Here is a 12,035-nt window from a genome sequence, read left to right on the forward strand (position 1 = left end):
AGTGTCGAGGGAGGGTGCTGCCTAGCTCACGTGAAGGGTCCTTCTCCTTCGGAGGCAGACCACAGTCAGCTTCCCCGCAGACGAGGTTATACTACCCCACGGGGGAGATGGGGATGTTTGGGGGGAGGCGTCGAGGTCTTATCGAGCCGGGCAATTGAAAGCAAGGATCGCGAAGTATCGATAGAGACATTGCAAGAATCAGTTGAAGGATATCTAAACGAAGATCCTTGTGGTAAAGTAGCCGACCAGGGTCTGCGATGCGTGTTTAGGCGTCGGATATCAGTCAGATGGCCTCAGCTTCGTCTGAGATGTCGCGAGGGTTGAGCCTGGAGGTTTCGACAGGTTGAGCATATTCAGCCAGGAACACCAGAGAGTTAATGAGACTGAAAGAGCTCTCCGGGTTAGCCTCAGAAATGCAAGTACACAGAGACTTCTGCGTCTTCAGATTCAAGTCGTGGCGGGAGCCCCGAAGATACAACCGCACGTGCACACCTCAATTCGAACAATAGCGTGGGAGATTACGGTGATTGCCGCTCATCTCGAACCACGATGTTCGACACGAGCCTTTGTTGGTCCGACACGCCCTTGTGTTAGTCCCGACATCCGCGAAGGACATCCGCCGTGAAACGTTAGCGGAGCCAATACACGGTAACGTGCTCTTCATCGTCACCTATAATGAACAGAAAATAGGGCTGTAGAGCCATTGTTAGTTTTGCAAGGGCCACCGTCCGACGAGCAGCGACCGCCTGATCACGGGCGGCGCGAGAGAAGGCACGGGAGGTGCGATGGAAGGTATGCACGGCATGAGAGAAGGCGCGAACGCGCTGAGAGTTGTGCGCCCTGAGAACGAGACGCACGTAATAGGGATACCACCAGCTGTGCATTGAGGACCACCTAACGCGCTTCGGCGCCATGCATCGTGCGAGCGCGCCGTCGGCCGCGGCGCCGACGTCGACAATTCAACGATATCTTGGGTTTGCCGACGTTCATGGGAGCGGGAACCGCGTACGCTGCGTACTGTGTCCCATCGCGTGAACAAGGTGCCTTCGGACGATGGACTTCGACGCCGAGCGCAGTCTAGATGGAGTGCTGTTCTATTCAGTGCGGGCTGGGAATTGACTTGGAAGCAGGATGAGCAGGACAAGCGCACAAGGGATATGGAGAGCACCGAGTCGATCCGCGAGCACAGCCGATGGACGCATCGAGCTCCGGCCTTGTCTCGCTTTTAGCGGAGGAAGGACGCGCCTCGTACCTGCCTAGCATGACGGACACAAAAGCTAGACAAAGTGCGTGCCCGAAACGGAGGCTGGGCTGCGCATGTCGTAGAGACCAGGAACATGGGCTCGGCAACATAGCATTGCTGTAGCGTACGAGCAGCGGGGACCGGTGAGCATAAGTTATCTAGTAAGTGCAGGCGTGGACGGAACGGGGAGCGTGTCTATGATACAACAATGAGATCCAGCAGTCCAGAGCAGGAAGCGGACGTAGGTATGCGGTCATGGAATGAGATGAGAGCATCATGAGATGGGTGGGTGCTCAATGCAATCCGTGCGGGTACCCCGAGTAGGGGGAGCGAATGCTGAGGCGCCGTGCGCTGCGCGGCTGAACCGCGCGCGACATCTTCCGCAGGCGCTCAATGTTCTCCTTCGCGAGGAAGACCGTGCCGGTGTGCTCTTCGTAGAGCGTGCCCTCGTCGGCGAGGACCTCCAGGATGCGCAGGTCGGCGGGGTGCACGGCGAGCGTGCCGGCGAAGCGGAATACAGAGACGCAGTCGTGGCGGAAGACCTTCACGTCGACCGCGGTCATGCCCGTGAGGGGGGTATCTGGGCACACTGCAACGTTGCGCGTCAGTCGCGATGCATACAAGGCGATCAGTAATGTCGCGCGCACCCTGAACAAGGTGGACGGCGTCCTTGATGGTGGCGAACGCGAATGACGCGCCCGGGCACGACCCTGCAGGCGTCGTAGTCGTCATCGAAGGCGCGTTGCACGGCGTGCAGATCGTGGCGCTCATTTGGAGGGGCAGGCGAAGGGGTGCCCGCCCATTCTCGGTGCGTCACCTTTATACGCGCTACCACGCGGTGGCGGTGACGTTTTAGGCGCCGTGCCCACCGCGGCAGTTTAGGCAGCTGCCCCTGAATAGCTCCATCCGGAACCTGCGCGGTCGAATCTGTGTCGAATGGAACCTTCAGAAGGAGAACAAAGCGCGGGCGAAGTTGATAGCATGGTGGTTTTGCTTCCTGCGCAGAGGCACATGGGCCGTGGTAGAGCGGGCAGCATGTGCTGGGAAGCGTACAAGATACGCAGAGCAAACGCCGTGAATGAGCGCGCAGGCCGCGGGCAGAGGGCTGAGAGTGGTCTTGAAGACGTATTGGGAGGTGATAGTGTGAAGAAAGCGATCTAATTGCGGATGGGATCTGCGTGATTGACGTCTAGACCGGTGCGCACATTGTGATGGAATAAGTTCGAAGGTTGGGGGACGGTCCAGGTAGCCTTGCGGCGAAGGGCTGGAAAGGATACAGCAGGTATTGTCTGGCCCAGACAGCTCGGATTCCAATGTTGAGGCGGGGCAACGACAAAAGTTCGTGGAGGAACGGGAGCGGGGCAGCAGTCTGGATTGGGCGACCGCGGGGATCCAAGGGTGCTGGGGAAAGACTGTGGAGAGAGATCGGCCCCTTTTGTGTTATCACAAACGAGATCCGTCTGTGGCTGAGGTCAAAGAGAGAACGCGGGGGAGGAGGCGAGTCTGAGTACGTACGGGATTCTTGTCACGTCCGCAGCTAGACTTGGCGTAAGCTGTTCAGTTTAGGAGTTCATGCATATCTCTCTGAATCATGTTCATCATGGGGATTGATTGGCCTGTGTTCACTACTATCGATTGCCGAGAGTGAGTCAAGGAATGGACGTTCAAGACGAGGAGCAGTGACGGGATGACGCGCATGTCACATTCATGTCACAACATTGCTCTTGCGTCACGCCAGCATCCTCCGTCTTCAGCCTGAACTTCCATGCAGCTGTTACCCCTGCTGAATTTTACTGCAGTGCGCACGAAATGCTACAAGATATGCACGTGGATCTTCTCTACTGGATTTGACCCAGTGTAAACGTATGATTCGCGCGCGCGGGAGGGCCGCAAAGCTACGCCGTGGGTGCTTCTGATTCCGCGACTGGCACTTGGCCTGCCTGCCCTATAGGTGAATATATTGCATAGACCGTTCCCACTGCTCTCACTTGTCTGTGCGCATCGGGTGCTTCTCGGATGTGCACGCATGCCAGTTGCATGCGGTCTCGGGTCGTATGAGCAACAGCCGGGCCGCTGTCGAGGACATCGCCCTCTCTTAACGACGGCAGCTGTACCGTTCTTGACAGACACGTCTGCCTCTTGCCATGGCGCTGTTTACTTTTCTAGGGTTGCTGGCGTCGCTTTGTACCTATGTCATTGGTCTTCAAGTGTACGACGGTGCGTGTGATCGCTCTAAGTTTGCACTTACATCCATCCTGGATGCAATGTAGGTCCCACGCCCGACCTCTCAAGCACTCCGTTCGGCTACGCGCAGGCGTCAACGGGCGGCTCGACGAACGAATCCGCCGTCTATGTCGCATCGACTCTCGCAGAACTCAAGGAAGCCGTCGAGCTTCCCTACACGAAGACGGTATACGTCAATGGCACCATTCACGGCAATGAGCTAGCTGACGGTAGGCACCTTCTCCTACCTGAAGGCCAAGATTCTTATGAACTTTCACAGGCTCACTCGCCGACTGCCAAACCTACATCGACACCACCGGCTCTGACGGTTCCGCCGTCCGACAGTTCAACTTCACTCTGTACATCCTGAGCCTCAACTCGACGTATACGTCCCTCGTCGACGCCGCCGCCGAAGCAGGCGAACCCTTCGAAGGGCGTAACGCCACGGAGTACAAGGAACTCCTTGGACACCAGAATGGCTGGCGGCCCGTTGTAGTGGGGACGCAGAAGGCTCAAGTCGGTCTCCGGCTGACGAATAACATGTCAATTATCGGCCTCGACAAGTCGGCGGCTCTGGATGGGGTGAATCTCTATTTGAGCTCGGTTGATAATGTGTGGGTGAGGAACTTGAAGCTGGTGAGCCCGGCGGACTGCTTTCCGGCACCAGAGACATTTCCGAGTTCGTGGAATGCGGAGTAAGTGAGTTGTGTTTACTGTGGAGATGACGCCTCAATATTGGCAGGTTCGACGCTGTCGGCCTGGTCACGAGCACAAATGTCTGGGTCGACGGTTGTGAACTGCAGGATCAGCTCTCTGGAGAGTATGTTGTCCCTGATGAGATCGACGGCTGGCAAGTGGACAGATTTGACGGCAAGCTAGAGTGTCTGGCGATGAGTGTAATTGTACTAACTTTCTGGCCCAGGCTTGTTCGACTGCGAGGACGGCACCGACAATGTCACGTTCTCGCACAATATAATTCGCAATCACCACAAAAGCCTACTCATTGGCGGTGGCACGAAAGAAGCGGACCGTGATCTAGGGAAAATGCAGTGAGTACCTGCACGTCGCCTTCTGAATACACCGCATTGATCCTCACTTCAGCTTCACGATCTTTGGTACGCAGTCATGTTTACCACTTCATGAACTCCGTCAACTCATACACTTCATAGGCAATCACTTCAACAATTCCGCCTCACGAAACCCCCTCATGCGCTTCGGCACATTCGACATCGCCAACAACCTCTACTCTTACACCAACGATGCCGAGCCGCTCTTTGATACCGACACCACTGCCAACACCACCGATTACTTGACTTCCCGCGCCGCCGCCCCTGCCGACGCCGTCTTCCAATACAACCTCGGCGTCTACAATCAATCCACCGTTCACGTCCGGGCGAACGCCTTCATGGCCTCGGGCGCGCATGCCGACGACGCGTCGCGGCTATTTACGATCAGCGAGGCGACGCTGCCCGATCGGCCCGCAAGGGTGTGCGTGGACGCAGGGGTTGAGTCGACTTTGAATGGAGGGGCGGTGAATCTTGCAGATGTGGCGGGGGCGACGGTAGATTACTTTGTGGAGGAGGGCCGTGCGGTGGAGGGTGCGGTGCTGGTGACGTGCGAGGGGGTGGTGGAGGAAGGGTACGAGCTGCCGGTGACGCTCACAAACGGGAAGGACGTAGAGGAGTATGTGCTCGCGAATGCGGGGCAGGTTTGAATGGGAGGGCGAGCAGGATGCGGATGAGAAGGTATGCCGAACTCAAGTCAGGCGCGTGCGTGAAAGCTGATCTTCTTTATCCAGTGTACATGTGTATTGTCTTCTCTAGATTGCTGCTCTACTTCGTCGCCACCTCAGCCTCCATCTGCTCGCCCTTGATGCCCGCAATAACATTCCGTACCGCGCGCGACGCCATAGCACGCCGCGTTTGGTGCGTAGCGGATCCGATATGTGGCAACAACACGCATCTGCGGGTATTCGTGTCAGTCGCACGCCCGACGAGAAGGACAGCAATGCTCAACAGGAGCGACGGAAATGCTCGGCGACGAGAATGGTGGAAATGCCCGACGAGAATGGCGGCAACGCTAAACAAGCGCGAATGCGATGCAAGACACTCACTTCGGTTCCTGCACAAGCGGGTGGTCCTTCCCAATATTTGGCTCGCCCTCAATTACGTCCAAGCCTGCACCCCATATCCAACCCTCCTTGAGGGCCTTAACGAGCGCGTCGGTGTCGACAACAGTACCTCTGCCGGCGTTTACGAGGACGGCGGTCTTCTTCATGCCCCTGGGATGATTGTCAGTACTCCGTCGGTGCGCAATAGGCTCGGACGCAGTATCCAGCAGTGTCCCAAGATAATCCCAGCATCAGAGAAGCGGCGAAAAGGAGACCAAAAACAAACGAACCTCAGGAAGTCTTCGTTCACGATGTGGTACGTGCTCGGTCCTCCCGGTGCGAGAGCGAAAACGACGTCCGAGCCAGCTGCGATCTCGGCGTGCGAGGCGCGCTTCACCTCTTTCACCCCAAAGGTCTCGGCCCACTTAGCGTCCTGCGCTGGATCGGCCTTTGCGTCGGGACGGGTGGCGTATAGTACGCGGGTCACCCCGAAGGGCACAAGCCGTCGAAGGGTGGCCTAGGAAGAAGTTTGTGAACAGGATCTCGGAAGCTTTGGACGACATGCTTACCTGCGATATGCGACCGAAGCCAAGGAAGCCGACAGTGAGCGTAGGCCTCTCGGGGGTGACCGACAATTGGGGTCCACAGAACGAGAAGGGGGCCCAGGTAAACGAGGGCCACTACGTCAGGTGAGCGTCAACACAAAGACCTCCGAGCGAACATATACTAACCAGACCGTCCTTTGCTAAGGTCAGAGACTTGCCGTCGTTGCGACTAGACATAAGAGCAAGCATGATGGAAACATCCGCGACTACCTTGAGCTTCAACAATAAGTTCCGAGTCTCGAATTGAATAATTCACCTGCGTCTGTCAGCACGTCGGGTGTATAGCCCAGTCGTACACCGCGCTTGCCGAGCGCAGCGATGTCTACATGCTCGTACCCTACGCTCATGGTTGACACGGCCTTCAAACTCGGCCCAGCCGCGTCCAGAAGGTCGTTGTCGACAGCCATCGAGAGCAAAATGATGATTCCCTCTGCACCGGGCGCATTCTTCAGCAGCCATTCGCGCGTACACGGGTTAGCCTCATCAGGCCAGGTGACCAGCTCAATGTCGTCGCGCGAGGTGAGCATGGGCATGACATCCGGACCCAGATCGCGCGTGAGGACGATCTTGTGCTTGGTGGGCGCGCTGAGATGCGATCCGATGGACGTCAGTCGGCGAAGCGCGGAAGAGGAGGAGGAGGAGGACCTCATCTTGTTTATGGCTTAGGAATCTGGGAGTTATGGGAACGAGGGGAGGGGTAGATGAGCGTTGAAGGCAAGAGCTGATAAGTACCCTCGCGCTCGGTCACCCGGTCCGACATTGGGGCGGTAGTCGGCCCGCCCCACAAATATCTGCCGCGCCTTTACCGTGAGCCTCGTTGATTGCTACTTTTACCTGTCAGCAGAATACCATCTGACCAGCTAACTGGAGCTCTATTTGAAGAAGGAAAACATCGAATTTTGCACCAATTTCTAGCATCTAGCCAGGTATTGTAAAGTTGAACTGCGTGTAACGTGACTGTTCGAGTTGGCGCGTGACTTTACCGGCAAAGGCCGATCACATCGTGGTGAAGCAATGCGTGCGGTGCCCTGTCGACAGCCACGTATCGTAGGTTGCTTCGACTCCCTAATCCACGAGATCCTCGTCAGCTCAGGGTCCAGCAAAAATTGGCTTGAATAACAACATCAGGCAAGAGCCTATTTCTTCCACTTCCCAAAATGTCATCCTCATCGAGTCGATCTTAGACGACAGACACCAATTCTGTGGGCCACAAGATGTTCCCTGCAGAGCTATACGAAGCCTTTATTGATCAACTGGATGGAGAGAAACATGCGCTGGCTATGTGTGCGCTCACCCACCGCTCTCTACTGGATGTATCACAACAACGGTTGTTCGCGGATATACGCCTCAACTTCGACTCGCACGCCACCGAAACTGGGTCTCGCATAACTCAGCTCCTCGCTGCATTAGACACATCTCCTCGCCTTGGTTCCTATGTTCGGCGATTCACCATCAGTTGCGAAGCTGACGGGGAAGCGCATCTCCACTGCGCGAGCCTCCTTCCCCCGCTGCTGGACCATCTATCCGCTCTCCGGTGTTACAGCAGCCGAAGGGTGTTCAATAGCGCTGGGGATCCCGTTGAACGCGCTGTCGAGCGCGTGTTGCAGCTACCGACTCTCGAGGAGGTTTGCTTACGCCTGACATTCGATTTCCCCTTTCACCTCATTCGCTCTCCCTCTGTGCGACACCTCGCGCTCACCGACGCGGGAGAGACCGGAATCACTGCTCTTCGGGAGACAGAGCAGCCGCCACTCAAGCTGCTTACCCTGAAGCTATGCGCATCAACGGAGATAGCGCAGGCCCGCGCAGCTGAGTGGTTGAATAGCGCCCAAGTCGATCTGAGCGATCTTCGTGCATTCATGCTCGATCCGGGATGGCTGAGTCCTTCGTCCGCACGGCGCTTCCTCAGTACGTTCGCGGGAACACTGCAGCTGCTTGCCTTGATTCCTCACAGTAAGTCCTGTTCCCCTTCGTTGTCGTATTAATTCTGACCTATGTCGCAGATACAAATTCGGAAGTCACGCACGATTTCCTGCGCATCATGGCTCAGCCGTCGTTGTGCTGGCCATCATTGCGCACGCTGGTCTTGTATGCGACCAAGGGATCTGACTTCGGCCTTCGCATTCATCCCCTCGACAAGGAGCTGATGCGGTCCCTCGACGCTGCCCTGGCGGAGCGGAAGGATATGTATCCCGCCTTGCAGGATGTGATCATACGCTCACACGCGGACTTGGTGGAGACCCCGCTGTACACCCTCAAATCCAAGACCACGGACGGGGAAGAATGGTGGAGACTTCGCGACCCGGTCAACCTATGGATGGCGCACTCCGTCGTGGAACGCATACTGAACGCACACAGAGAATTCGTAGCTTGCTTCCCGAAATGTGCGGAGGCTGGTCTACTGCGCGACACCCCTTCGACAAACGTAGTCGCATAGGATGTATGTTGTGCGTTGAGTGCCAGAAAAGGACGTTGAACGATATACACTTCGAACCTGTACACTAGCTACAGCCAACTCTTAGCCAACCTCTCGCGAACCGGGTCAGACCATGGCGCATCATCATCGATCAACGCCTACGCTCGCGATTGTCGAGCCTTACGCATGCGTACGTGTCCTGCTCATACCAGGCGATGGCTTCGCTGCACACTAGTAACTTCCGATTGACAATCCTCACCGACACCAGTCACTGATAGAAACCTTTATTGCTACGAACTTTGTATGTTACACTTCTCTTGGAACTATTACTCGAGCACCGATGACACTAGTAAGTATATATGTAGGCGGTAGGTAAGGAAGACAGAAAGCTAGAATTCACAACGAGGATGGGGAAGGACGAAGGGAAAAGGTTCACAACGCCGGTCATGATGCGTTCGTCTCGGCTCGATGGTCGAGCTCGAAGGCGGGGCGACAACGCCCCAACGAACGAACAGACCGCGAGGTAAGGACAGTGGTATGGCTATGGCGCACAGGAAAAACAATCGAGTCCGCGGTGGCGATGGTGATGCTGGCAGCAGTGACGCTTTGTGGATTGGTTCGGTTTGTTTGTTGGAGTGGGGTGGATGTGGCCAAGAATAAATAAAGAGGAGGAAACAAGGCCGACAACACCAACGGGAACCGCAAGGATAGGTAGGTAGGTGAAAGTATGCTTCAGGGTGAGAGACGATGTGACAGAATCCGAGACGGGGAGACAAAGTGGATGGAGTAGTGCGTATATGTAGGTGGATGAGTGAATGGACGATTGATGAACGATGCAACAAGAAACAGCTGGCGACACTCCGGCGCTCGCCACGCTGGGCGGTAGATGATGGATTGAGAACCAACATCTTACGCCCTCCGACCCAAGCTGAGACTGCGCATACTCTCCTCGAGCATATCCGTCATCGACATCGTCGACGCACACTTCTCTGACGAGCGCTTCTCCCGGATCGTCGGGCGGATGGGCTTCAGCGCGCTCGTGCTGGACTTCAATGAGGCCATGGACGGCGACGGCGACTTCGGCGCCTGCGTCGGTGCCGTATCCACATCGACAACCTTGAGCACGGCCTTGCCCTCCAGAACGCGGCGGACCTTGTCGCTGTCGAGAGACGCTGAAGATCGATGTAAGCGGTCACTTTCTCTCGCAGACAAAACACTAGATAACTCACCACCGTGTGACGACGACGCACTGCCCGAATTCGATCCTGAGAACGCGTCCCAGAACGCACTCCCGAGCTTTCCAAGCACCGTCTGCGACGCGACCATCGCCGCGGCGGCAGCCTCCTTGTGCTGCTTCTCCTCGTGGGCGCTGGGCAGTTTCGCGCGCTCCTCCTTCGGTGTCGGCAGCGCAGCCGCGAGCGACGACATCGACGAAAGACCCGAGCCCGAGTGCTTGCCGGACAAGAGACTGCTGAGAGAGGGCGAGGTAACCGGGGCCTTGAAGTATGCTGGACGCAGCGCACCGGCAAGGCCGGACAAATAGGGGCTGTGGTTCGCGGCGGGGCCGGTGTAGAAGGGCGAGGGAGATGAAGGCGGAGATGGCGAGGTGTGCGACGAAGAGGGGGAGTAAGGCGTCGTGGGGCGCTGCTGTTGCGGGTGGCTCGCAGCCATCTTCGACCAGAGGTGCATGCGGTACCTATTCGGTGTTCATGTCAGAACGAGGGGCTCGAGGAGAAGATAAGCCACGTACGCATCCAAAGACTTCATCGTGAACATCTCCCGGTCGGCGAAGCCGTCGAAGCCCGCCTTGGGGGCGATATCGCTGACCCGCGCGTTGAGGTTCGGGTTCAGGTTCTCGTTCATCGCCGGGTTGATGTTCTCCTGCAAATCCTTACGCTGCGCGTCCTTCTCAAACGGCGACGGGACGAGGACAGTGTGCACAGGTGTGACACCACCGCCCATACCCCAGCCGCCCCAGAAGGCAGAGTTGGCGTTCGGGCTGAGGTCCTTCTGAGTATTGGGCTTGACGAGGTTGTCGTCACTCGAGGAGGGCGGAGTGGAGGGGCGAGCGTTATTGCCAGATGTAGCCTCCATCATCTCCTGCACGCTGACGAGTTCCTTCGGAGGCGGGAGTTCGACCGCACCAGAGCGACCAGCGAGGAGCGCCTGCTTCAACGCCTCGACTTCCTTCCGCAGCGCTTGATTCTCACTCTGCGTGCTCGTGAGATCTGTGCGGATGGCGTCGAGCAAACGATCGCGCTCGGCAATGTCAAACTCAAGATGGGTGATGTACTCTGTGCGATGAGTCAGCGTAAGTCACAAAACGAGGATAGATTACTCACCCTTGCGACGAATACGGAAGTTCCTGGCGCTGATCTTGTTGCGCAGCTGCCTCTTCTCCTTGCTTGACATCTTCGCAAGTACCTCGGGCGACGGACGCCAATCCTCCTCACCCATCATATCGTCGGAAGGTGTCGGAGACGGCGCGCGATGAACTACGGGGGAAGGGGGAGGCGCCTTGCGAGACGCGCGCGTCTTGGTAATACCGCCACTTGCGACGGTACCCTGGCGCTTGGAGCCATGTCCGGCGGCCTTTACAGGTTGAATCGTGAGCATGATCTTCTCCTCGGTCTTTGGGGCCGGCTGTGGCTCCGGCGGCGACGACTGCTGCTCTTCAGCTGTAGCGGGTTCGGGGCTCTCGTCCGTCTCTGCAGTAGGTGACTCCATGAGTTGCGGATCAATGCCCATAGTAGGCTGGGCGTAGTTGGCGTCGACCATAGGGGATGGCTCGAAGGCTGACAAGACGGCGGACCCGCTGCCGAAAATGTCGTCTTTCATTTGATCGCCACCAAACATGGACGAGAAGTCCCACTCGCCCGGGTGCGTCTGGGGGAAGGTGTGCAGCGGGTCGTTGATGGGGCTGGGGGTGGCGAGGTGGGAGTACTGGGACTGCGGGGAGGAGTCGTTTGAGGCGCTGGACGGATGGGAGTCGTTCTGGGTTGCTGGGGCAAAGAGGTCGAGGTTGAAAATCTCGGAGATGATGTCGTGCTGGCCTGGGTGGCCGAACGACGGCGCCTGAGGCGGGCTCTCGACGGACATGGCTGGGGATCGTTCAAGATATGGTCGGGGTGATGGTGGAAAGAAAGAGAACGAAGGCGGTCGGCAGCCCGGCACCACAGCAGCTTAGTCAGCGCCACCTGTCTTACGCGTTCGCGGCGTCACGGCAGCGGCTCGGCGATCCCCGGAAGTTGAAAAGGCGTCGAACAATGGCGATTTTCCCCTTGCAAGTTTGCGAAACCAACACAAATAGCAGAAGTCAGAAGATGGCAGGAAGCAAGACGCGTAAAATCCCGTTTAGAAAACATTTACGAACTTGTCGACTGCTTGGTGCTGTTTGCCCTTGAACGTGAATACTTCCCTTTCCGGCTACACGTGGCT

General features: G+C 57.1%; 6 protein-coding genes across 6 annotated transcripts; 2 read left to right on the forward strand and 4 right to left on the reverse strand.

Annotated features, from left to right (window-relative positions):
* Positions 1–562: 562 nt before the first annotated feature.
* On the reverse strand, positions 563–1,006 carry SCHCODRAFT_02712752 (uncharacterized protein; the record flags this gene model as incomplete). Its single annotated transcript, XM_050347049.1, has 1 exon — positions 563–1,006. A coding segment is annotated over one exon (300 nt), but the record flags the coding sequence as incomplete, so codon positions are not given.
* Positions 1,007–1,180: 174 nt separating this feature from the next.
* Positions 1,181–2,105, reverse strand: SCHCODRAFT_02637291 (uncharacterized protein). Its single transcript, XM_003028573.2, has 2 exons — positions 1,891–2,105; positions 1,181–1,832 (listed from the first exon to the last, which is right to left on the reverse strand). Exons 1-2 carry the CDS (start codon positions 2,012–2,014, stop codon positions 1,537–1,539), a joined length of 420 nt encoding a protein of 139 aa, XP_003028619.1. The 5' UTR covers positions 2,015–2,105; the 3' UTR covers positions 1,181–1,536.
* Positions 2,106–3,387: 1,282 nt separating this feature from the next.
* SCHCODRAFT_02704573 (polysaccharide lyase family 1 protein) lies at positions 3,388–5,180 on the forward strand (the record flags this gene model as incomplete). The annotated part of the gene is made up of 7 exons (XM_003028873.2): positions 3,388–3,460; positions 3,514–3,696; positions 3,747–4,161; positions 4,209–4,348; positions 4,389–4,515; positions 4,568–4,581; positions 4,636–5,180. The coding sequence occupies 7 exons, from the start codon at positions 3,388–3,390 to the stop codon at positions 5,178–5,180; spliced, it is 1,497 nt and encodes a 498-aa protein (XP_003028919.1).
* Positions 5,181–5,231: 51 nt separating this feature from the next.
* SCHCODRAFT_02637300 (uncharacterized protein) lies at positions 5,232–6,860 on the reverse strand. The gene is made up of 6 exons (XM_003028572.2): positions 6,438–6,860; positions 6,308–6,387; positions 6,146–6,256; positions 5,867–6,093; positions 5,580–5,747; positions 5,232–5,428 (listed from the first exon to the last, which is right to left on the reverse strand). The coding sequence occupies exons 1-6, from the start codon at positions 6,829–6,831 to the stop codon at positions 5,299–5,301; spliced, it is 1,110 nt and encodes a 369-aa protein (XP_003028618.1). The 5' UTR covers positions 6,832–6,860; the 3' UTR covers positions 5,232–5,298.
* Positions 6,861–7,218: 358 nt separating this feature from the next.
* SCHCODRAFT_02691957 (uncharacterized protein) lies at positions 7,219–8,659 on the forward strand. The gene is made up of 3 exons (XM_003028872.3): positions 7,219–7,309; positions 7,366–8,134; positions 8,185–8,659. Exons 2-3 carry the CDS (start codon positions 7,396–7,398, stop codon positions 8,616–8,618), a joined length of 1,173 nt encoding a protein of 390 aa, XP_003028918.1. The 5' UTR covers positions 7,219–7,309; positions 7,366–7,395; the 3' UTR covers positions 8,619–8,659.
* Positions 8,660–8,859: 200 nt separating this feature from the next.
* On the reverse strand, positions 8,860–11,733 carry SCHCODRAFT_02637307 (uncharacterized protein). Its single transcript, XM_003028571.2, has 4 exons — positions 10,940–11,733; positions 10,348–10,891; positions 9,827–10,293; positions 8,860–9,769 (listed from the first exon to the last, which is right to left on the reverse strand). The coding sequence occupies exons 1-4, from the start codon at positions 11,694–11,696 to the stop codon at positions 9,507–9,509; spliced, it is 2,031 nt and encodes a 676-aa protein (XP_003028617.1). The 5' UTR covers positions 11,697–11,733; the 3' UTR covers positions 8,860–9,506.
* Positions 11,734–12,035: the final 302 nt, after the last annotated feature.

Source organism: Schizophyllum commune (assembly GCF_000143185.2).
Source record: "Schizophyllum commune H4-8 unplaced genomic scaffold SCHCOscaffold_10, whole genome shotgun sequence".
Lineage (NCBI taxonomy): Eukaryota > Fungi > Basidiomycota > Agaricomycetes > Agaricales > Schizophyllaceae > Schizophyllum > Schizophyllum commune.